This window comes from Zeus faber (assembly GCF_960531495.2).
Source record: "Zeus faber genome assembly, chromosome: 17".
NCBI classification, from domain to species: domain Eukaryota; kingdom Metazoa; phylum Chordata; class Actinopteri; order Zeiformes; family Zeidae; genus Zeus; species Zeus faber.
The window spans coordinates 16,049,657-16,075,348 of NC_137204.1; the positions used below are offsets into that span (position 1 = coordinate 16,049,657).

The window sequence follows — 25,692 nt, forward strand, 5'->3', positions numbered from 1 at the left end:
GCCTTGAAAGAGCACTTGGACCACGTTCCGGTTCACTTTAGCTCTTCAGAAGTGGTCTCGGCCCATTTCCCCATTCACACTTGTTCCCCTTTCAACGGCAGACCACAAAGCGCTTTGATTTGTCACTGAGGTCTTCTCGAGCCAGATGGAGCATCTCAGTGTTCTATGTCTTTGTGTTGATAATTGAGCACTGAGATGCTCCTTATTCCATATTTCAAGAGGAAGCCGCAGCCCCACCCCCCCTCCTCCTCCCTTTTCCGAACATTGCAATGTAATGTCAGCAATGTGAGGAAAAGCCTTGAGGGCTAAAAAGGTAATGGAAAAAGGCAATAGTAGTGACATCCGTACATTGGGTTGTTTGTGTTCACAATATGTCAATAACCCCACTGCAAAGCAAACTTAAAGAGAACCGCATGTGGGCTCCGTTGAATTGGGTTCAGCAAGTTATAAAAATGGCAAACATGAGCCTGAAGTACAATGTTAAAGTGGAGCTGTCAATGAGAAATACATGATTCAACCAAGATTTTTATTATTTTGTTTGTTTTTTTCCTTGAGAAATCCACTGGTCAAGATTTTAAAAACGTCATTCCCCCCATTTTGACACACCCTATAAACAATTTTTCAATACAGCACTATTTGTACAGAACCAGTCGTGCACCATTTGGGGTAAATAAATTTGATTATTACACACAATTGACATAAGAGGAGGTCAAAGGTCATTGAATAAATAATCTTAAGAAGTAGCTTTCTGTTGTCCATCCATGTCCAAAGTTGCAGTCGGAAGTACTTCCACAGCCTATATAGGCACATCAACCACAGAATTCTTCAACACCAACAATTCTTCCGCTTCAATTCTCTTAAATCACCTCCTTAAGATGGTTACGCGAATATTCAGCACGCAGTTTCATATTATACCATATACGTTTTTCCTCTTAAAATCTTCAGAGAAACACAAAAGAGTAAATATAGAGGGTGAGTTTTATTGTAAAGATTTATTTTTGCCCCAAAAATCGCCCTCCTGGCAGAAATTTCATACGGCGAATAGCTCCCTTAAAGTCAGACAAAGTGTTGAATTGCATTCGCTGGATATTCCGCTTCTCTCGCCCTATGGACAGCTCCTCTGAGCGCCCTCCCAGCGGCTCACAGTTGACTGCCTGCTTGGTGTGCACACTCTGAGCAGCCTCGCTCCAGGAAGCCGTCTCTCCTTATCCTGTCAGCACCTGATCTATTACAACCTTGGACAAACGCCAAGCATCACCAGATTGCCCCACCGAGTACGGTGCCCAAGGTGCTAGATAGCAAGAAATAATGTTCCATATTTACATATAAAAAAGATTTATATAGGATCCGGTGGAGTCTTTGACAATAGAAAGACACAACAGTCTTTTAAAAAGGTTTTGCATATAAGGGTTTAAAACGCCGCGTCCCGTCGGGGCAGGCCAGGCTCTTTCATTATCACACGGGAATACAAATTATTAAATGTAATATCATACACAAATTGAAATCAAGAGGCACAAAAAATAAATAAAAATGCACCAGTGAAGATAACTCTCGTAAGTCTGACAATGCGTCTGTATAACCAACATGAGAAAGGAGCATCGGCCACGAGAGAAATCGAAATATATGCATAGCCATAACGACTGACACCCTACTGCATTACGAAACTTGAAAAAAAAAAAAAAACATCTTGTTTTTCCCCAAACTATTACTATAACTCTGCCCCCCCCCCCCATAAAGAAATGCACGCACCAACAGGGAGTCAAACGAGCTCCTTGCAGCTCCAGGGAAAAGTCGCCTTTAAGCTGCGAATAGAGGCAGCGTTCACCTCAAAGGAGCTTTAAAGTGAAGGTGCACCGACTGCACGCCATCCAAAGGATTTTGCGTTCTATAAAACACATCATACTTTATTGGGCGGTGAGGCTGAGCACGAGTGGCGCGGACAACATTCTGTGTTATTAACGTCAATTAACAAGGCTTTCAACTGGTTACAGGAAAAACAAACGTGAGGAGCGACGATAAACTATTTGTTTTCAAGCCATTTCTCAAGGTGTTCTTCTGCGAACGACTCTTATACTTTTATAATGCCTCTAAATATAATATTATGATTGGGGGTATGTGAGTTGTGCACGTTATTTTTGTTTGTCTTTAGAGCCCTTAGAAATATCCACTGAGCTTTCATTTACACAGCCTGGCAAACAGTCGGCTTGTCTAATAAAATGACAGGCCTATAAATATGGACGAAGCCCCTTTGCGCATATATATATATATACATATACTGCGCACACACACACACACACACACACACACACACACACCCCTTTCCTCTTCAGCTCTAACAAACTGAAGAGCTGGAAGCCCACGTATGTCCGTTGCTGTGGCTGACGTCCGCGTCGCTCTTCACCAATCGCAGGACATGTGACCCGGCGAGGACCCGGGCATTACACGCTCTTCCGCGTATCATCTCGCAGGATAATTGCTCTGGGAGCACAGTTAATCCAGAGGCGGACAAAACACCTGACAAACTGAAACTGTAGGCTGCAGCCGTGCTCTCCCAACAGAAGAGAAAAGGAGAGAGAGAGAGAGAGCGCGCGCACACACACACACACACATACACACACACGCACACACACACACACACACACACACACACACTCCTCCGGATAGACAAACAACGTGTGATGGCCAATTCCCAATTTCCCCCACGGCTTATCAGGAGTGTGAGGCTGCTGCTCGATTGTGAACCGCTTTGTTGAAGGGAGCGAAAGACGGAATCATAGCAAAATTGAAAAAGAGAAAGGACTGCAACTCGTTGTACAATGGCGTAAAGAGGAAGGAGAGGGAAGGTAAATCGAAAGGGAACCACATCGGGAGGTTCTGAACTCCCCATAAACCATAACCAGCAGCCGCCAAGGTGTACAACGAATACTGATGTGAATCTTAATTTCATGCCTTTTAGCCATCTTCTGTTCTTCCTCGTGCATTTCAAAGACTCCGGATTTCATAGATTTAAAAGTCTAATGAAGCCGGGGGTCCTCAGATGGTGGCATTATGGGTGCAACAATCCGCCGCCAAAAACGTGCCGGTGGGAATCTAGAACAAATGGGCGGGGGGGAGGGGGGTTGTCAATTAAGAAAAGAAAATACAAAAGAAGATATAATACATTGGGAAAGACTTTTCCCCTATTCCCTGGCCAAATGCCTATCGTAGGAATTTGGGGGGGGTAATAAACAAAAAAACAAACTATATATATATATATATATATATATATATATATATATAGACTCCATTTGGGAGCTGTGTCTTGTCAAAATTTACCTTAAAACCTCTATTGCTGAACTCGTGTATGAAAAGCTAGAGGGCCTTCAATTGCAAAGAAATCTAAACAAAACTTAACGTTCAGTCCCATTGCTGGATGTTACAAAAACATTCCGAAGAATAATTACGACTATTGATGAGCGGCTTTCGCCGGTAATTAACAGGCGACTAGTCTCCAAGTTCCAAAATCATATTGCTGATATAAGAAAAAGTATTGCTTATATTCTAAGAGCCACTTGAAATGTTTTATTACATTCTTCAATAACCAAATCGTATTTTAAACGCCCAGATGGCGGCGTTGTGCCCCGCGTCCCTGGTTGCCGGGGGACTAGGTAGACGCAGCGAAAGGGTTGCCTGGTCCGGTTTTCCCGTGGAATAGGCTACTTTTGCAGTGTTCTCTCAAAGCAGTATATATGCTTTGGCAGGGGCATATTTAAAGTTCTGGTATTGGGCTGGTTTTATCGGCCGTTTTGGGCTGGTTTTGTCACGGACATGGCAACCCCGCGCAGCGGGTTAAGCGGGTCCGTGGCACGAGGGGTAACAGGCACACAGAGGAAACGATCTTCGTCACATTTCAGTGTAATTCATGTCAGTATGTAATTAAAATGTGAACATTTATCCAATCATAATAGAGCCTAGTAAGTTTAACCGATGTCATGTTTAACCAGTGTAGGTACCTGATGTGCTCGGCCAGGCGGCACGCTTCTTGCGCACATCGCTTGTAAATTCAATTTCTATTTTAAAGGCGGGTTATTAGCTTTGTTATTTATCTGTAATATCTGTAATGTAGCACAGTGTCAATGTTAGTTATTACACTCTTTATCAGCCCTGGAACGCACAGTTTTCTATGACATATTTAAATAAGTAAATTAATATTGTCAACGTGCGACAATAAGTCAACTAATCGCTTGAGCTGACAACTAATAGTCAACAAGGAAGATCTTGATTCGGGGCAGCAACAAATATAAATAAGACATAACTTAATGTGCAAAGAAAATAGGTAAATACAGGGCTAAGTGGCAGTGAGGCTGCTAGTGTGAGTGGGGTAAAATAGAAGTATAAGTATAGATGGATATACTGTTAGGGACGCTTAAATATGTATGTTTTTTTTTGTTTATATATGTTTTAAAGCCGAGCTGTGTTTTGGTTTCAAGTTCGGTTTTTTGGGGTTTTGGGGTTTTGGGGTTTTGGGGTTCCCCCCTTTTTCTTTCATTTCCCCATGAGTGTGTAAAGCTTGTGGAGAGCTGTGTTGTAAAAATATGTCTGACAAAGAGGGATTTCCCACACGACATGTTTTTTTCCTTTCTAAATCCACAATGTTGTGATAGGATTGTGGCGATAGGGATTAAGACTTCAAATGATAGTGTTATAATATCGATACTGTGTTGTGAGACTGTAAAATCTGGGGCTTTGGTTATCGTAATAACCCGATACGGTTAAAACGTTGACTGTAAGGCTGCTTTACAGTAAAGTCCTGACTATTTCTCAACTTTTTGACTATTGTAGGTTTTATACATGCTTGGTTATGATTGAAATAACACCGTAGACTAGAACGATAAACCTTATTGCAACCTAAAATCACATTTTGCAAATTCTGCATATTTTTATAATAACCTCTTGAATCTTGAATCTGTATTTGGCTATTTATGTCCTGTATCTCTGGCTATTTCTGTATACCTTTCTGCATGTTTTTCATTATTATATTGCACAAATTTTATATTCCTCAAAATTTCTCATATATGAAAACGTACTCGGCAAAACCTGTTTCTCAAATATTCCTTGCGACTAAATATCTCATGAACGTATCTAAATATCATCGAATACGGAGTTATTTGTCAATTAATAATGTGATATTTTCATTTGTCAATGTCACGCAGCCTTGGTTGCTTCTACTATGTGACTATTAAATCCACCGAGTCAACATGCAACACAAACTATTTGGGGAGGGGTAGAGGTCAAAGCCATGAAAGCAGAGAGGTGGGCAGGGAACAGGGGGGGGGAGCCAAACGGGAGGATGCGTGGGCTTTCATCCTGCCTGTGATCCCCCTCAGCCCCGAGCAGGAGGCGTACGGAGCTGCTTTGAACGCCGCTCCGCCCAGGCAGATGCCGCCTGACTGCACCCTGCCTTCCATAAAACACCTTCACTGGCGTCTTGTCCTTCACTGGTCCCCGGAGATAATAATAATGAGCAATAAATAATAATCTTTATTTCCTTTTCATCTAAGTTCTAGTTAATTATTAATGTTGTGTATTTTTTTTAATATATATTTTATTGTTCATTTTCTATTATTGTATATGATGAGATTATATGTTTCCAATTATTTACTGGCCATTTTTTTACTTTTGGATTTATGTCAGTTCACTTTGATGTTTGTTGTACATATTTTCTGGTAAATTTTGTAGGATTATTATTAGGCTTCCATTATTGTTTATTTTTTTGGTTTACTGTATTTCCAAAGTTTCTCTCTTCTAGTTCATTGTTATGTTTGTCTATTTTTCTATTTATTTTTGTTAAATATTCAGGTTTGTATTATTGTTTGTGGTTTATCATTAAGTTGCCATACATGTTTTTATTAATGGGGTTTACTATACATTTATATACATAGCTTCTAGATCATTTTTAGGTTTATTGTAAGTTTACAAATTTTCAGCAAATACTTCAGTATATTGCATAATTAGTTAATATGTGACAGAACAAATTGCATCAAATACATGACAAAATCATCATCAATATTGAAATGTTTAATAAAAATATCCCAATATGAATACACATCAGATATAAAATGTGTTATTCCCTCATTTTGTGTCTCCACACATGCCAAGATCTCCACTAAAATCAACATTCTCCTCAGAAACTCCTTCTGCACAAACCTGCTCGAGCCTTCATCAGCAAACATTGTGTGTTGGCACGTCTTGACACTGGATTTCTACTGATATTTTAACTCCAAAAGAAACTAGTCGCTGAAAGTTGAAAAAGTTGCAGTAAGAAATGGATTTTTCTTACGTTGCATTTCGATCTTTTGTACAACAGTGAGATGAAAGCAAATCATAGGCATGGAGATTGACAAGAAAAGAATTTAAAACATTCCAGTCATTCACAAAGTACCGTCACACTGTCAATATGAGGTGCTCATCTGAAATATTTGTGATATTTGATTTCTTTCGACAGTCCATCCCCACGGGAGAGCTGGTATGAATATGGTTCAGACTGATGAGAACTGAAGACACTGTCGCCAAAGTCATATTGAATTAATTATCTCCCTTCCTCTTTCCCACTCATGAAAGAGTTTTATTGGTCTATGAAAACCACGTTCTCTATTTCAGCACTGTACCGAACTTGCCAAAGCTGCCGAAATCTTCAGAGACAAAGAGCTGAGGAATACGGAAGCTCCAATGAACCAGGTGAATTATTTAAGACGCTGTTCAAACACAACCGCTTAGTTCTGAGGATGCAGCGGCTCCACTCCTGAGCTGAGATGGATTTGTACCGCTGCTCCGTGTACCCCCAAATCCTCAATTACAAAAGTTTTTGGGGTTTTTTTTTACCTAAAAAGGCCAAAAGGATTATGTGGTCTTGCGCTGGACGGGGCCTTCTATAGATCTGAACGGAGCAGGAAAAGCTGGAACGTCAGGGAATGACTGATAAATCACTGACATATACAGAGATGGGTATTATTTCAATTACATGTATTTGAAATACATAAATTGCTTTTGGGTATTTTGTATTTGATCCAATGAAAAAATAAAAAAGATGTATTTGTATCTAGATGTTTGTCCATAGTCTTTTTGCATTTAAAACAGTTATATCACTGTATAATTTCTGACACTGAACTGAGGATTTAACATATTTTTATTATGCTTATATTTCTAGTTGTAGCATCCCTATTTTGTCCATCCTTTTGACTCAACTCAACTCCTTCAAGTTGGTATGTGTCACATGACTTGAGCCGTGTCATGACTAACCCTGCAGTAATTCTTGCCTATTACTTTTACCGAATTTTGTTCTTCACTCATTTAACTCTTATTTCACATCGATTACAACTTTTTGGGGGAAAAAACACATCAAAAGTGTCCTTGGCAGGAGTTCAGCATAAAACCGGAAAACAAATCATGAGCAAACATGAACTAACATAACCCGCTGCTGACAGCTCAAAGTAGGGGTGTCACGATTCCGATTCGAAGTCGAAAAAAAATTGATTGAAATGAGCTTTCACGATTTCAAACTTCTAAATCACAAGCAGGTTTGAGATTCTCCCCCTATGTTTGTGGGTAATATTGTCCAACATGGTCGCCATATCGGGGCAGTCAAGATCTGCCGGTAAACATATGCGGTGTGCACTGGGGGGTGTCGACTGCGGCTCGCCCACCTCGGAACTAACTTTCACGAAGTTTGGTTCTTAGCTGGGCGAGCCTGCGGTCGGCTACGGAGGGCGAGCTGCGCCGCATCCCTCAACGCACACTGCACCCGCCCACCTGGGACTAGGATAGAATATTACAAAAAAAACTGCAAACAAATTCAATACAAGTTCATCCATTGGAGAGAAATATTCCCGGTAACTGTGTGCCAAGTCCGTGTCGGCGGAGGCAAGCGCACCGGTGCATGATTATAGATTTGGTTCTTAATGTTGTATTTATATTTTATCTCACGAGAACATTTAATTTATACTTTCATTACCGGTCATGGCAAGTCAAGCTTCTGAAGATGAGCTACCAAAGCAAACACTACCACTTGTGAAATAGCAACCCCACCGAAAATATTGGATGAGAAACACTTCACCATCATGTCAAAATGTCCAAATGGAAAAGTGGAGGCCGTGTGGTTGTCGTGCACTAACAAAAAAGTAACAATATTATGACACATTATGTGGGTCCTGCGGGAGCTATCTCCAATTTTAAAACTCATCTAAAATGACGGCACAGGGAAAAAATTGGGAGAACGTGAGCCACACAAAAAAAGTGCTCATCAGTAGTGAACATACTGCCTTCATACAGTACAGGCAAACACGACTTTTTGAACCTCAACCAGTCACTCAGAGTACGGCTGCCCCACTCATAACGTCATTTATCACAAGGCGTGCACCCACTATCATCAGTCGAGCAGAAAGAATTCACTGAATTAGTGAAAGGCCTGACCCATGTTGCTAGGTTATGTTTAGAAGATCACTACGTCGAAGAATTGAGCAAAATTTGGTTTCGTTTTAGACGCCCCGTCATCATCTCGGTATGTCAGACTGCCATCACGTGTGCTAAAACCACTCGGTTCTCTAGCATTTTTATAGCTGAATATCTAATTCCTCGTGATTCATACATTTTAGCATATATTGGCAAATGCACGCGAAGAAATGCACTGTCGATCTGGCAAGATAGTTTCATTTTAACGACGCCGCGTTAAAACTGATTTAATTATTTCAAGGTGATTGCTTTGAATGTTACAAAATTGTTGTATAAACGTTGGTGTAGGCTATAGGACCAAGACCAAAACATAGTAAAGGAAAGAATTTCAAACATCAGTCTCCGCTCCACACATCTGTGGTGCTGAAAGGACAGTGCAGACATGCCGCCGCTGTGATTGAGTATGGAAAAAGAAAATCCATATCTGATGGGAAAATAGATCGGCCCATCTTGGAAAATAACCTTAGGTTAAGATACAGTTTATGGTGAATTAAGCCAAAAGTATCAATACTTAAACACTTTTTACCAGGTGTTTAAAAGGATACGATCTCTGTAAGTTATACATTGGATAGTATTGAAAGTACTGAAGCTATAGAAAAACAGGTCTACAGTCAGATTCTCAACTCAAAGCTGCACAGATGAAACAACGGGGGAGAAAATCAACCGGTCCTCAACCTGTGGCTGTTATGCCGAGTTCAGACGACGCGATTCTGGCCCAATTTTGCACTCTCCGACAGTTGTGTCGAGATTGCCGCACAACGTCCCAGATTGGAGAAAAATCACAGCACGCCCCCGTGAATGACGAGCAATGCCATACGACCTTTTGTCGATGGCTTGGAGACGCCGGCGAGATATCAAGCAGGTGTAATATCGGGGCGTGACGGGATCGACTCAGGAGTGATGCAACGAGCTACAGCCAATTAGAGCAGACAGGGAATGAGGGGGAGGGGAGGAGTCGAGGAGACGGGACGAGAGTGCACTGGAGCAGCAGCCAGAAGCACACAACATACCTACAACCAAGAGAAGAAATGTAGTCTCCTCTTGGTTTTAAATATATTTCCAATTAAAATTCTGCTTTTATTCGGTTTGTTACAGCGATCAAGAATCAAATAAAAAAAGAAATAATCACGCCCTGCTCATTGTCACTTCCTGTGCGTGTTTTCGCGACAAAACGTCGTTTGGAGACCCGACAGACTCTTGGGGGATTCCTCCTGGTGAAAGATCTTGTAATGTGTGACCTCCTGTCGCTGATCAGTCATCGAGTGTGAAACCACAACGACTTCAAGATTCCCAACCAGACAGAAAGTTGTGTAGTGTGGAGTGAGCGAGCGGACAGGGAAAGGTAGAACTGGTGGAGAACGTTCATTCTCCGGAGGCAGAGAGTGCAGGACAGGTTGAAAATGATCACACTGATTTAATGACATTGGGTTAGGGTTATTGCGTCCGGGTACGGGGGCTCCGTCCCCAATCCGTCAGTGGAGGGAACAGAGTTCGTCAAGGAAAGGTTGGCAGACTGGGAGGTGGAAACAGGAATCGCTAGTCTGAGAGGCAAGGAGAAAAAAAACTAAAAAATAAATAAAAACGATTCTGAGCGCACGCCCGTTGACGACAGATTGTCCCAACGATAACATCTACACAGTGAAGAGACTGTCCCTTGCACCATCTATTCCGCCATTATCATGGCATGTGTGAAAAGGCGTGAGGTGGAAATTTTCCTGCATGTAGCTGTATGGTAGTGAAAATCACTAACAGTGCCAGAAAGGTTATGGCTACGTGTGAAAGGGGAAAATAGTCCTCAAACTAAAAATTTGAGATTTCAATTGTGTAAAAATACGTGAAATTTAAGAATAATATCGATCTAATAATGGGTTGTGCAGCACCAGTGAGATGCAGCGACAACCAGAAGAACACCCAGACCCTCGCACTGACACAGCCGAAAATGTCAGCAGCAAAAAAAAACAAAAAAGAAAACAAAAAAGAAAACAAAAAAAAAACACGACATGCCCCGAATACAACTGAGGCACAGAGACTCAACAGAGGAGTGGCAGAGTTCATCTGTTTGGATCAGGTACCAGTGTACACAGTCGAAAAGCACAGATTTTGGCAAATGCTTGAGCAGCGCAATTGCAAGTACCAGCTTCCCAGTGGGAATCATTTCATGTACACAGAAATCCCCAGGTTGTACACAGACACCAGAAATGTTCTCTGTGAGCAACTTAAAAGGAAAGCTCTTTTTCTCCTGCACCACTGACCTATGGACAAGCAGAGCCACAAACACATTCATGGCAGTAACACTGCACTCCATAACAGAGACATGCTCCGGAAGAGACGGACCTAGATGGGATGGGAATTGGACATAGCGAAACTGGCAGGGATACGCCAACTGGTGAGGAAACAGAGGGATCTTACTCCACCAGATCATAAACTGATCAACGATGAACACACATGCTGGAATTCAGCTTATTACATGGTGGAGCGCTCCCTAGCACAGCAGCAAGCTGTTTGTGGCAGAAATGGCACCTCACGCCAAAACAATCAGATATCACCATTCTAGAAACGCTCAGATGTTCTTGCCCCACTGAGCACTTTCACCGATGCACTCAGTGGAGGGAAATACACCTCACGCTCCTCTGTTTGGCCCCTGACGTGGAAGATCCTTTCATGTCTGAAACATGAGGAGAGTGACAGCATCCTGGCAGAGGAGATGAAGGAAAAGATACAAAGTGATTCCAGACAGAGGTACGAGGAGAGGCATTTAAAACATGCTCTTAACACCGCCGCCTTCCTCAATCCCAGAGTTAAGGGCAGATTTGTCAAGCGGGAAACAGGTCAAACAAGGTCTTCTGTAGAAGACTTCTGGAGTGACATTGCCCAGGATAGGGCTCGACGCTTACCGTGCCCCGTGGTTGAAAAACGTAGGCGTGAATGAAGAACTTAAGGGGCGCAACGAAAGTTTTTCAAATAATGTGTTTTTCCCTGATAAAGGGGAACTAGGAGGTATTTACAGGCAAAATTACATTTATTTTACTACAAAACACTGGTACACTAGGTTTCAAATTATTTCTGCTTGTAGTGTGGTGCGCAGCCAACACCTGGCCTGGATCTAGGTGATTGGGATCAGGGTGGCTGCATACCTGTTGCTCGTTGGTTGGTCCAACGAGCAACAGATTAAAACCCCGATTCCCACTCACACTCAGGATAGGAGCCCTGTCAGGACATGTTCTATCTGCTCCTGACTAATTCCAACTACTGTAGCCTCCTCTCTACAACAAACTCATGTCTACAACCCATCGTCGCCTGTGTCTCTGTGCCGGAGGGCCCTGGAACTGCTACATGGGTGGCGTGTGGTAGGAGGAACTGCCACAAGAAGATAATATTTAAACTTTAAACTGCTTTAAAACAGTGTATATGGTGTGAACATTATGAACACCTCGATAATAAAATTGTTCTTCTTAGTTCCGAACGCCAAAAAAAGTCTGCTCCGTCAGTTTAAACACAAAGGATAAAAAAAAGTATTTTCTTGTATTTATGCATTGATTGAATTATTAATAGAATAACAAGCAACCAGGTGGCTTTAAAACAATAGATATAGCAAACTATATTTTTGGAGAAACTCACAAGCTGAAATTTTATATGATCTCCACTTGATGTTGCCTATTATTGTCCCAGAACAGGGTGTGGCGATGGTGGATGTGGTGATTCAGAAGGTTCATGTTTTGGCACAGAGCAGATTAGATTTGCCCCCCCAGTAACAGAATTAAATTCCAAGAATAAACCAGTATCATGTTCCACTTCTCATGTTTAAAACAAACCCAATTGCATGAAAATCGGTTCAGAATTAAGCGAGTTTACAGTCGATTTTGTAGAGGTCTGCATCGCTGAATACAAATAGGCAATCGCACTTATTTACGAGTGGATCTTGACCGCTCCAATATGGCAGACGCGACATACTGCAGCGACCAATGAGGTGTCTCTGATTGCTGTTACTGGTCACCACCTGACTTCTCTTTATGGTACGTCCCACTATGTTGCTGCTGGTTTACGACATGTCGTGAATGAAAGAAAAAGAAAATAGAGGCTGCTTGGGCTGAATTTTGTAATACTTCTTAATTGCACCCATGCTCCTAAATACATTTTACAGTTCACACACATCAAAACTAGGACTGATTTGAAGAGCCTGCTGTCAAGTATTCAAGGGGAGAAAACGGATGAGCAAGGAGAGGACCCATCTCCCAGTGCAGGGTGCACCCCAAAAGAGAACCTTACAAGCAAGTTACTGGTATAAAGAAAAATGCCAGAACTCTGTGCAGAAGAGGATCCACTTGCTTAATTGATGGAGAGCACATGAAAAACACTCAGTTTGCTTTCAGAGATTGCCATAAGACATTTGTGCATTTCTGCCTCAAGCTATGTATCCGAGTGGGTCTTCAGTGCCTCCGGCTTCATTTCCAGCCCAAGACAGTCAAGATTGACCCAGGGCAACCTTGACATGCTGGTGTTCCTGTCAAAAAACCTTGCGATCGAAAAACAAAAAAGCTCAAATAGCCCAACTACGGTAAAACAAAACTTTGGACCTTCCATGCATGCCTAAAAATCCACCGTTTTGTACAGTTAATTCGGTTTTTGTTCATAATGATGTTTTTGTTTATTCGTATTTATCCTTTATTTATACAGGGGAAACCCACTGAGACTACTGTGCTGTGTTTACAGGTGAAGCCACATCACACTCTCTCTCACACACACACACACACACACACACACACACACACACACACACACAGTAAAGGATGTGTAGGCCTACAGGGTAGGGAAGACATTTAAGAAAAGTAATAATGGTTATTATGGTTATTATATGGTTATTATGTTATAGTAATAGTTACTATTAACATTATTACAAATGTTTGTATGTGCTCAGTGACTTCTTCTGTACCAGCACTGTGTGCAGGTTGCTAATAAAAAATAAATATTCTATTTTGTGTGCATAGGACAGTTTTTTCCCCCCCAAGTTTAGAATTCTGGTATCGTCACAACCTTAATACCTAGTGTGTTTAAGCTGACCGGTCATCTAGATCAGAGTCTTAATAATAAAATAAATAAAATAATAACAATGCACGCAAAAAACAACGATTAATCAGTGAATGCCTCAAATGTTGACGAGCTAAAAAATGTGTCGTTAACATCCCTACTACTGATGTCAAAAAAGCAATAACAGGCTAAATCACGCCTCAGTGGCCAAATGTTCAGCTCTGTGGAATGAGTCCGGTTGACCAAAATCAACGAGTTAATAAACCAGCAACTGAAGACACCCTGCATTTGTCGGTGGAATTTCCTCTTTGACTGCTTGAATCGGATCGTGGCCCTGAGAGAGAAGCTCCACAAGATGATGACTTATTTTCAGCTTCCTCTATTCCAAGAAGTGGAGCGAGATTTCCTTCAAGAGAATTGCCATAGCCATTAATGGCTTGCAAAAAACACTCCGCGTGATATTATAGTGAGCGTCTGCCTAGACTTTCCGCTATACAGTCCAAACTGCAGCAGCTGGAGGCATCAAACCTCAGGTACTGGGCCCAAACGCTGCAAGCTACCATGGCGAGCTTTGAACGGAGGTTCCGAAGCTACTTACAGCTGCAGGCAAATGGCAATGAGGCCATCCTGGCTACGATCACGCTCTGCAGAAGAGCTTGGCCCTGTGAAAGTGAAATCTCAACAATGAGGATGATGAAATTGACTTCTACGCTGTCACTGACCAAGGTCACATTTCTATACATGTTGACATAAAGAGACATTTAATATTCTACTCCACAGAATTGTTTTCCCCTCACAATTAAAGCAGTATTGTGAAAATAAGCAGCATACCCCCCCCCCCCTTGCCATCACCAGCGGCAGGGGAAGACAGCCAGCTGGGAGGGTATTTACCAAGTCAGCGCTGCAAACACGTCATTATCTGGAAGACCCCAGGCGGGACCTGGTCTCACTGGATGCATGTCCTCTGATGAAGCGACTGTTTGAGATTTAACACAGCCCCGTCACCTGTCATCTGCCCCAGTTGAGCGTCTTTTCTCATTTGCAGGAATGGTGTATGGATAATATTTGTTTCTGCAGGAGACTTGTTTTGACTTGTTTTGTTTTGACTAACGACAGGTAGTGGCAGGTTACTTATACAAATTACATGTATTTTGACGGAATACACTTGCTTGCACTAGTAATTTGGAATTTATTTTGATACATTTAATGGGCATGTATTTGTATCTCGATACATTTCAGTGTATTTTATGCCCTTCTCTGCATATTAGTGTACACACACACGGTACTCCTCACTTAACGACCTAACTGTGTAACGACTGTTCTGACATAAGACCAGCTCTCTGACCAGTCTGTATTGTGCTCTGCAGACAATACCGCGGCGTCTCAGCATCAAGCATCTCGTCACACGTCACCCTATACACACACACACACACACACACACACACACACACACACACACACACACACACACACACACACACACACACACACACACACACACACACACACACACACACACACACACACACACACCTCATCACCGCTCTCAGTCTCAGTCTCGTTCCTGCAGTCTGTCAGTATTCACTACACTAGCGTTTGCAATGGGCACGCCCCCTTGCCGTAAAATACCACGGTCCTCGCTTGTTGACCAATTCGCGACCTGGTCCTAGGAACGAACTAAGTTGTTAAGTGAAGAATACACACACATATACACATATATATATATATATATATATATATATATATATATATATATATATATATATGTGAGTCAGAGGTAATGAAGAGGTATTACACTTAATGCGCATGGGGGACGCTGTCGGGCCCAAAAGAGACAATTCCAGTGCTACTGGACTACATTATATGATAAGCAGTGTGACGATGCCCCATGGAAATCCATCCAAACGCTCTAAATGTGGGCGTCCGACTCGTACGCTGGAGAAGCAAGATAAGAAAGATTATGTACTGTAGCCTAACGTTTTTTTTTCTTTTGTTGTTGTTGATGTCTTGATAAAGAGTGCAGGGCTACTGGTTTCAATTTACACCAAAAGAAAGACAAGATAGCACTGGTAGCGAAAAAGGCCCGCTGTTTGTGTCCCCGGGGGCAGGCGGTGAACCTTTGGAAGCTTTCAAAGCCGTAATAAAGACCCCGTGCAGAATGCTAATGGGTGAAAAATGCCCGTCTCTTAGGCCGGCTGCCTATCAGAGGATACTGTAACCACTATTAGTGCTGGACCTCAGATCTTTATCAGGCTTGTCAGACTCATCCGGGATAATGTTACCAGGTTGTTGTTTATTTTCCCCTCCTCCCTAAACTGACAATTTAAGATGTGCAAAACAGAATTAAATAAAGATAGAAAGAGAAATATGATCAAATATCTGCTTTGTTTACAGGGACGAACCATGGACACCTCGACCTTTGCAAGTTGATAAAGTAAACGTTGTACGCAGGGGCTATTGTGCCTGTTTGTCCTCCCTCAGAATCACATAGATTTCAAAATAAACAATGATAACCATCGCTGAACACATATGAACATAATAACCAAAGGTTTCCGCCACTGTCCCCAGTATGACCAGTGACCACCTCACACACCAAGGGCACACAGAATCCTGTAAATGTGCCACATCGACAATGAGCTTGAATGAGATTAGTCCCAATGTCACTGAGCTCTTTGCCTGAGCTCTTCCAATGTGATTGACGCAGGGTAATGCGATATAACCTCATAATCTGTTGCTTGATTTTTTTTTTTTTTTTTTTAATTCCCAGAATCCAATCCTTCTGGGTATATCCTGAGGGATTGGAGAGCATGGATGAGATAACTGGTGCCATCCCCAATTTATTCTTTTTAATGACAATTATGCACTTTGTTAAATTGCCTTTGGAAGACCTGTGTACATTTCAAACAGTATCCAAGGTCAATTGGTGATTGGATTCAAAGACATCACTGGCTTAGCCCAAGGGGAACCTGGGGTAAAATAAAAACACAATCTTTTTATTTGCTTTATTCAGAGGAACGGGGCACAGGGACGCGCAGTGGAGCGGAGATTGCCGGCGCAAATTGCACCCCGATCACTCGCGCTCCACGCCCCCCTTGGGATGGTGCCGTTTTTGATCATTGATATCACATTATTTGTAGGGTTTAATGCATGAGCACAATAACAGATTAATAGAGCCGGGCCATTCATTTTATTACTGTTATTTTTGTAAAAAGTAATAGTAATTATAATAAATTGATCCAGGACTATTCATAAAACATTCAGTGCTGGAGCTCCCACTCTTAACGACACCACCGCTGCCAGCTTAAACGTGCGGTGCATAGCCCATTAAAAAACGTTTTGGTCAAGATTATTTCAAAATTAGCTCAATTAATTAGCTTGGGTAAATGAGCTCAAAACTCACCTCAACTCCACATTATAATAACATTATCTGCTTTGAGTTCTCTGCAGTGTGGAGGGAAATCAAACTCCGGTCCGGCATTTATTTATATCCAGATTCTGTCTGTTTCTTTTTTTATTTTATTTCTTACCGACCAAAGTTTTTAATGGGTACTTAAAAATAAAGCAGCAGGGGCCAATTTATATTCGGTTGCCAGCCCATCAATAACAACATCAAAACCATCCAAAAGCATCTGGACACTTTGATATTGTTTTTAAAATAGGTAAGGGAGGAAGAGGACAGGGAAGGGACACAATTAGTTGCGACTGTCTCGTTGTGATGCACGCGTCGCAAGCGATTCGTTCGTGTCGAACAAAATCCTTAATATGACTCGATTTACACTTTGCCTTCCACCATAAAAAATAATAATAATAATAATAATAATAATTTAGACAGAATTAAATGATTCCTCTGACTCTTCAGACTCTCGTTACACCAACTAAATGTCAAAAAACCTAGCAGTCACACGTCGGGAAGCGAATCTCCAAAAACATTTCATCACCATTGCCTCGGCAGCGCGGTTTGACTGAAACCCTGATTTGAAGACGGAATATGTCTCATGTGTGCCTCAGAAAGCCGAGTTAGTTGCGGTGATTATGCTTGTACCATAGCTAAGTCCCCCCCCCCCCCCCCCCATAGGGTTACAAACAACAAAAAAAAAAAAAAAAAACCCAACTCCATCTTGCCGTAGCCTCGCTATGCGGTGCACGTCAATCACGAAGCTCCCCTGACCCCCGTCCTTTGCTTTAGCCGCGTTCCCAGTAGTGCTCGGCTCAACCCCCGACATGTGAGTGAGGCCGGGCCGGGCCGGGCCTTCGTGTTTCGGCGCAGAAAAAAAGAGGAAAAATAAAAAAAATAATCGACCACTCTGGCGCCGCGGATATTTCTATCGTTTTTCCCACCGCCACGCTCGCCTTCAATCTCTCGCCTCTATAGCGGGCCCAGTTTGCCGTGACTCCCGCCTGGAGAAGATAGTTTGAGTGCGAGGGCGGCGAGAGGGGAGACGATGGGAGGACAGAGGAGAGGACAGGCGAGGACCATGCCACGGGGAGCGCGATAAATTGCCCAAATGAAAAACACAAGAGGCTATAAAAGCGCGGGGGGGGGGGGTTAAAAATGGATGTGGGGATAGAGGGGATACGGCTTGATATGACCGCGAGAGGAGATAAACGAGAAGGGGCTTCGCGGTGCGTTTGATCCCACGCAAGGTGCCTCAAGGTTTTCAAAAGGTTATTTCCTAATGAGGTGTTTACGGATCTGACCGTGTTGCTAAAACGAATCGATCTCTCTCTCTCTCTCTCTCTCTCTCGTCATCGCCGAGACTTCAGTTTTTAATTTGTCGGATGGTGATGTAGATATTTAAGGGGCAAACTTTTCGGGTTGGGGTTTTCTTTTTTGCCCCCCCACCCAAAACACAGCTGGACACAAAAGCTGCCGAGGATGAAAGGGAAAAGGCAGCCAAAGAAACGCAGAACATCTGGATAAAGAGGAAAGGCCGGGCTGCGGGAAGCACGCATACTAAGGGTCCTTTGAGTTTCCGCGGCTTTCATTTAACATGAATGGATGAGAAAGTTAAAGAAAAAAAAAAAAAAAAAAAGCGTAAAAGGAAAGGTCTCCCGTCACATTTCTTATCCTTCTTTTCTGTTCCGCCTGACAGTTGTGGTAATGAATCAAGTGTGGGGCGTGTGGACCGAGGGGACGCTGTCTGACAGACCGGTCATTTAAACATCCCCTCTCCCCTCAATTCCCAATCCCTCGAGGTCCCAGCTCTGAAGTGTAGTACAAACCAAATATGCAAAGGCAAATATTACATAATAGTGGAAGTAAACTAGGTCTGCTCATATACAGCGGTGAGAGGTTTGACTATTTTTGAGATTCGACTCTTTACGAGAGACTCGATGAAAGGATTTGACTCTTCGTTCGTTAGATTCGGTGCAGCTTGGGATGAATGGAGGACGGAGGAGTCTCGGCCGCTGAGCTGGGAAAGGAATTCTCACGGGGCTCAACCGAACGAGGTCCAGGAGTTGTGACTCAAGGCTCGCGCATCTCGCGGTGCGGTTCGGGCGAGTCACCGCCTCCGGCCGAGGCGCCCGCGTGACCCGTGTCCCACGGATCTCGTTCGGAAATTGGTTCCGGGCTCTCGGCTCTCGGGTCATTTTGTTCAAGATTTGAGTATCGCTCACGAACAAGCAACTATTTTGCCGGGGCGACTCACGACTCCCGAGTCGTTTAAAAGTTTTGCTCGCTGCGGACAAATTGTTCGCGAGTCTTGCGTCACCACTCGCATAATGAGGAGGAAGTATTTTTCCCAGAGCGTTATTGCCTATGTGTGTGTCTATATGTGGCAAGGCCCGGGGCTTTGTGGCACCTCGAGGGCATCAACATTTGTCATTATTTCCGTGTAACTAAGAGCCACCGATAGCAATAATGATGCGACGCCGCGCATGAGTGTCTCTCGGTTGACAACTCCAATTGAATCAAGCAAGGACGGCCCCATTGTAATTCCTTTTCTAGTCGCTCAATTTTATCGGCAACAACAAAGCCAGCCCAAAACAATGTATTGTCAGGGATTCCGGGTATGGAACGTTTTGCCGAGGAGCCAAAGAGGCGGGAAGCCACTTCAAACGCATCCATCAAGTTGAAATGAAGCTGTCAGAGTTGTCTAAGACAATAGAAGGAAAGGGAACGCAAGGAAGACACAGGTGACAAGCAAACGGCCGCCTCTTTCAAGTTCGGGTCATCCTAAAAGCAATGTACATCCTGCGTGGCTAATTCACATTGGAGTTATGTAACCTGAAAGTTAGCAGTCAACTCACAGCTTACATTTACATGATGAGGAAATAAATTCCAGAAATGGTGGAATCGTGTTCTCCGTGACGAGAATTAAACTACCTTGTCATTGACAGCATTGTGGTTTTTGCAGGCATGTCTACCAGACTGGGGAATACATAGTCTAGACAACCGGAAGCGTATCATACGTCTTAAATGCTTCGCAATAATGGTCTGAGCTCTAATATTTTCGACTATGTGGACTTTCCAATAACATGGTTGCTATTTAATTTTTTCCCCTTAGAGGAGCTTGAAAATCATGAATAATGTTTTAAAGCCAGTCATGCGACTGCAGCCATTTTTTTTTTAAACACACACACACACACACACACACACACACACACACACACACACACACACACACACACACACACACACACACACACACACACACACACACACACACACACAACACTGTATACCAATACCTGGCTTTGTATAAACAAAAGAAAGCAGAAAACTGAACAAATCGTTCTTCCTGAGCAGCATTACAGAATTGCACTGAAAGTGCTTGTATCACGTTTTAAGAAAGAAGCAGCGCAACCCAAAATGGACAGATTGTAGACTCTCGCATCAAAAGAAAATGACAATGAAACGGGTTAAGGAGAGGAATCATAACGATCTTGTTCCAGTGAATGAAATACAATATACGTATAAGAACATGAACCTAGTTTTGTGCTTTTTCCCCCTCCCCGTACGTCACACCAAAACGTGCCAATGGTGCGTACACATCTCCACGTTGGAAGTCATTCCCTAAGTAGGAAACACGAGCCTGTGGATGAAAACACCCTCAACAGTGTGCAGCCGGGCATGGGGGGGCGGGTGTGTAAAGCAGCAAATTTGCTAACTGGCTGAATGGGAGGACAGAGGGGCCTTTCTCACCAGTCAACGGCTGTCCTTAATGAGAAGAGAAGTGATTTACTGGCTTAATGCTCCGGCCCTCTGCCTGCCTGCTTTGGGCTTCCTGCAGTCTGTTTAGTCTGCAGTCTTTATCGGGAAACCCGAGAGTGAGACGGAAACCGGAAAAGAGGAGATCGAGGAAGTTAAAGAGTGGGGAAACGCGATAATGAAAGATTCATGTCTTGGCGGTGAAACGATTAATCGAATGATCAAGAGTCATCAAGTTAATGCTTTCGACTGCTTGGTCAACATACAGTCTTAAAGGGGAACTATTATGTTCCTGTCTACACATCTATATAGGTCTCGTGTTTTTGAATTTTTTTTAGCTGAAAATACCACGCCGGTTATGCGTTCGAGCCACTGTGACATGCTTCTAAACCCGGACTGCTTCAAAACAGGCTTCTTCCAGTGTGTCACTTTAATTGTGAATGAGCAGCCAAGCCCCTAATTCTGAGCCAATGGGGTTTGAGCACAAGTTCAGGGTTCTGTGAGCCAACGAGGCTTGAGCTTTACACCGGGTCTGTTTTATTTACTCTGTAAACTTTCACCGATTTCACCTCATCAGTCCAGGAAAATGTGTTTCTGAGCAAATTTGAGGCGAGAAATAGGCAATCCAGTTGCTGATATATTCACTCACAGCAGATCTCCAAGGACTTATTGAAAAGTTTATTCCGACTTTCGTTGCAGTGCCCCAGGCTTGTGGGACACGGACACCGCCACGCGCCGCTACTCTCAGACGCGGGGAGTTGTTGTTTCATGTAAACGTCAGAAAATAAAATAAATACATCTCCAAAAAAGACAAACGCACAGCGGATCAGAAGGAGCGGATGACCGTATAAAGAAATCCGTGACAATCTGACGTCGGCTTGTGCAGAAAGTAGGAAAAAAAAAAACCTTTGGAAAACCGCCTGTTCAGAGCGTTCTGTTCGCGGCGATTACTTTGTCATTAGTTTACCTCATTATTTGACACTTGGTGGCCACGTCTAATATGAACATCTGACATTGTAACATTATATATGAGAGAAAATCCCCTTTAACTAATTATCTTCACATTATCATCTTATTTTACGATGCTCCCATGCTGTTAATGAATCACATGGTTTAATCGGAAGATTAATAAATAATTCATGGTAAATGGGGTGCATTTATATAGCGCTTTTCTCGTCATGGCTCAAGGCGCGCGCGCGCGCGCACACACACACACACACACACACACACACACACACACACACACACACAGGTTAGGTGTCTTGCTCATGGACACTTCAGCAGGCAATACCGAACCAGCAATCTTCCGATCACTAGACGACCCCCTCTACCTCCTGGGCTACTGCTCCCTCGTAGTAGTAGCCTTTAGTTGCAGCGTAATTAACATAGATGATTATTTATATTTTTGAATCATTGGTCTCTACTAGGTCCTGGATCTTAGGTCTAGCAATACGGTTTTGTTTTTTTTATACGTGAGCTTGGATTTGGAAGAGTTAGTTCCATACCATGGTCTGTTGCCTTCATGCTGCATGAGGTTCTGCTCAAAGCGCACTGTGTACCAACACATTTACAGCGCCCACTGAAGTGGACGCATCAAAGTACCGTGTTCCATGAGATCAATTTCTCCTTCACTGTATGCAAGTGTGTCGGCGCCGCACACTGGAAAACAAAACAAAACGTAACATACCTGGGCGCAGCCTGCCATAGCATCACTCATTATCATGTCACGCTTCCACCCGATCTGTGACGTTCTCCTGACGAGATGAACTCAAGCACTTTCGCGCATGGCCTTGGGTTGGATGTACAAGGGGTAGTACGGCGGCGATTCGCAGGGTTATCCGGAGAATTGTAAGTGAAGTCCGACATATTTGAAATGAATAGCCGTTATTATGTTCCCAGGACATCAAATGCTCGGAATGTTACCAAGGTGTGTTGGATTACTTTGTAAAATTCACTCCATAACTTTTCGGTGATGACACGCCATCGGGTGGCATGCATGGTAATAAGACAAAACATCCATCCCCTTTTACAATTCCTCTTGTTTACCCAGTGTTTGCTTAACATGTACAATTCATGGTCATTGTGTTGGATAAATGGAAACCAGTGTGGGAGTGACAATGAGCAGGATTTATACGTTTCATATGGCAGGAACACCTGGTTTCTAAAGCACATGGTTGTGTTGCTTTTCCATGCTGAGCTGAACCATAATGGGCGACTGCCAGGGCCTGGGCCCAAGTTCATGTGTTCCATGTGTGATAAGTCAGCACGGCGTCTGCAGGTATCAGAAAGTTTAATTTAATACTTTATACAAGGCCATTTAAGGACAACATCTAACTCAAGTCTAACTGTAACGGATTTGGCCGCTTGGTGCACGAGAACTTGACTCAATTGGGACCCCAAAAACAGAAATATATTGATCAATAAAATCAGGCGAAATTCTTGTGTTGAAAGTTGGACCCCTTCAATGAGAATAAGAACCGACTCTGTCATGACTTTAAAAGGGCCTAATAATATTTGCAAGCCTGAATTCAAGACGTTTTACGGACGAAGAATAAGAGTTTTTTTTAAGGGACCTGCAGACAACCTGGCATGGTTAGGGGTAAGGGCACTCGAACATCCAGGTGCATGTTGTGTATTAAAAACGCATAACACAATAATAACAATAACAATAGTCGTAGTAATAATCATAATAATAATAATAATAATAATAATAATAATAATAATAATAATAATAATAATAATACCACCCAGCAGCATGATGGGATGCTGGAAAGGAACCCCAAACAAACCACCATCCCAGCGGTCCTCTTACCCAGAGTGAAGTAGGGGAGAGCGGTGTTGTCAAGATCATCCATAACGGAGATGCGTCCCGGTAGGTCCGTCCTAACGAATAATAACAGTCTGGACTCCCCTCCACCTCCACCTCCTCCGGCACCAGCACCTCCTCCTCCTCCTCCTCCTCCACCGACCACGCTCCCGGAGCCACCGCCGGTGAAGCTGAACTCGTTCTCCCGGAGCACGGGGAGGGTGGACACCGTCACGGTCTTAACTTCACACGGGCTCTCCTCCGCGTCGCCCCCCGCGTCTCTGTCCTCGTCCGCCGGCGTCCCCCCGCCCGCTCCGCCGCCGCCGCCGCCGCCGCCTCGGTGGTTGCCGCCGTTGCCGGCTCCGGTGAGCGCCAGTACGCCGCCGCCCGCTAGGACGAGCCCCAGGAGAAGGGCGCCGAGGTGCGGCGCTTTCCCCGCCGCCATGCCGCTCTGTGTGCGCGCCTGCTGCTCCGGCTTCGAGTGCGGCTCCTCAGCCGCTCCGTTCATTTATAGCGGAGAGGGAAGCTGGGCTGCGGCTCCGTCCAGGAGGCGGCAGCACAGGTGGAACACGCCTCACTCGCCAGACTTTTTGGTTTTCCTTTGTGGGGGATTCATCAATTCGTCAATTCATTGATACATTCGTTCATTCAGTGGGTGAGTGAATGAATTACAACTACCGTCGCGTAAACTTTTTAAACGTCGTATAAAATAGATTAGGCTGCCATTCTCACATTAAAAAAAACCAAAACAAAACAATGCAATATTTAATAATAATCAGATTAATGATAACAAACATAGAAAATAGAAAAAAAAATGTTAAGTCAAAAGTTTAAAATACAACAACAAATAACAATTACCCCCCCCCCCCCCCAAAAAAAACCCAAAACAAAACACAAAAAAATAACCAGCGAACCAGTATCTACCTCTATCAACAGAGCAACAACAATTCAGAATGTAAAAGGGTAAAATTGTGATGAAAGGGCAATGAAAGTTAAAAAAACAAAAGGTGGATAGTTTAAAAAAGAAAAACTGCTATCACGGTTTATCATCAAAAGCTCAAAAACAATACATAGAACCAAAAATATGTATATATGTACATAGGTACAGTACCAACCCAGTAGCAATGTGCAAAAGTCACAATGCACAACATTTTGATGTGCCTCTAATTTTTGATGCAGCACAAATCTATGAATGATGATGAAATCGAGAACATTTGAAATACATGGTACACTGAGAGAGAAAGATTCATACGGTTCCTTCTAAACATGTCATTTATTAAGAACTTGTTTTTCTCGAAAAAATATATCTTAATGGGTAGCCAAATAGGGCACAGCTCATATTGGAGAACTATATTAAAGTGTAAATCCGGAAGATAATTCTGTAAAAAAAAAAAAAAAAAGTTTAGAGACAACCATTTTTGTCATTTGTGTTTTTTGGGTGATGTGTTCCTCTATACACTGTTTCCATTGTTGGTGGCGGGGTCTGCTCTTTCCCGGCTTGCCACCTGAAGTGACCAGAATAAAATTGATCAAAAGTAGACACACGTTCCAGAAAGAAAGCGACCGACTTATTTGATCGAAGACCAAGGTAAAAACCAAATGGTGAAAATAAATGAACAGCTTTGAATGGAATTCTTGGACTTCTAATGTAATCCACCCCACACAGACAATTATGGATTTCCACTTTAGACAAATACCACTTTTATAGATTACAATGCCTACCTGCGCTGTGTTTGTTTGTTTTGTTTCAGCATTTTTGCATATACTGGAGACACAAAGTATTGAGTTGAAGATGTGACCCAGGAGATAATAACTGACTGGAGGGAGTATATGTATGTATCAGTACATATATGTGAGGTTAGTAATTGAGTTAGTTATTTCATTAATCCCCACGGCATTACACATGCCGCTGCCCCTGCATAGTTTGTATTCGGCTGAGTTTGGTTTGGAATAAAGTTTTATATGTTAGACTCGGTAAAGCCAACAAACTATACATTAAATGTTTGCATACAAAGACCTAAAAAGACCTGTGCTTTTGTATTGTTCTCAAAATATTTATTTTAGTTTATTTTGATTATGGTATATTTTATAAACAGTGACGGAAACAGTACACTTAACTTATGTTTGTCAATATCAGTTATGATGAGGTTTGTTATGTTGCAAATATCACAGGAAAGAGACGTAACTCAATGGAGAGACACACTTTCCTCTTACAGTACAA

The 25,692-nt window shown here is 42.8% G+C and overlaps 1 protein-coding gene across 1 annotated transcript in view; it reads right to left on the bottom strand.

The window, feature by feature from the left end:
* The window catches only part of astn2 (astrotactin 2), a gene marked incomplete at both ends in the record, with an annotated part of 347,495 nt that extends 323,516 nt beyond the window's left edge, over positions 1–23,979 (bottom strand). Inside the window, one exon of the mRNA XM_080017621.1 lies at positions 23,478–23,979. Coding sequence (XP_079873747.1) covers positions 23,478–23,979 — 502 coding nt within the window. The remainder of the gene's footprint in view (positions 1–23,477) is intronic.
* Positions 23,980–25,692: the final 1,713 nt, after the last annotated feature.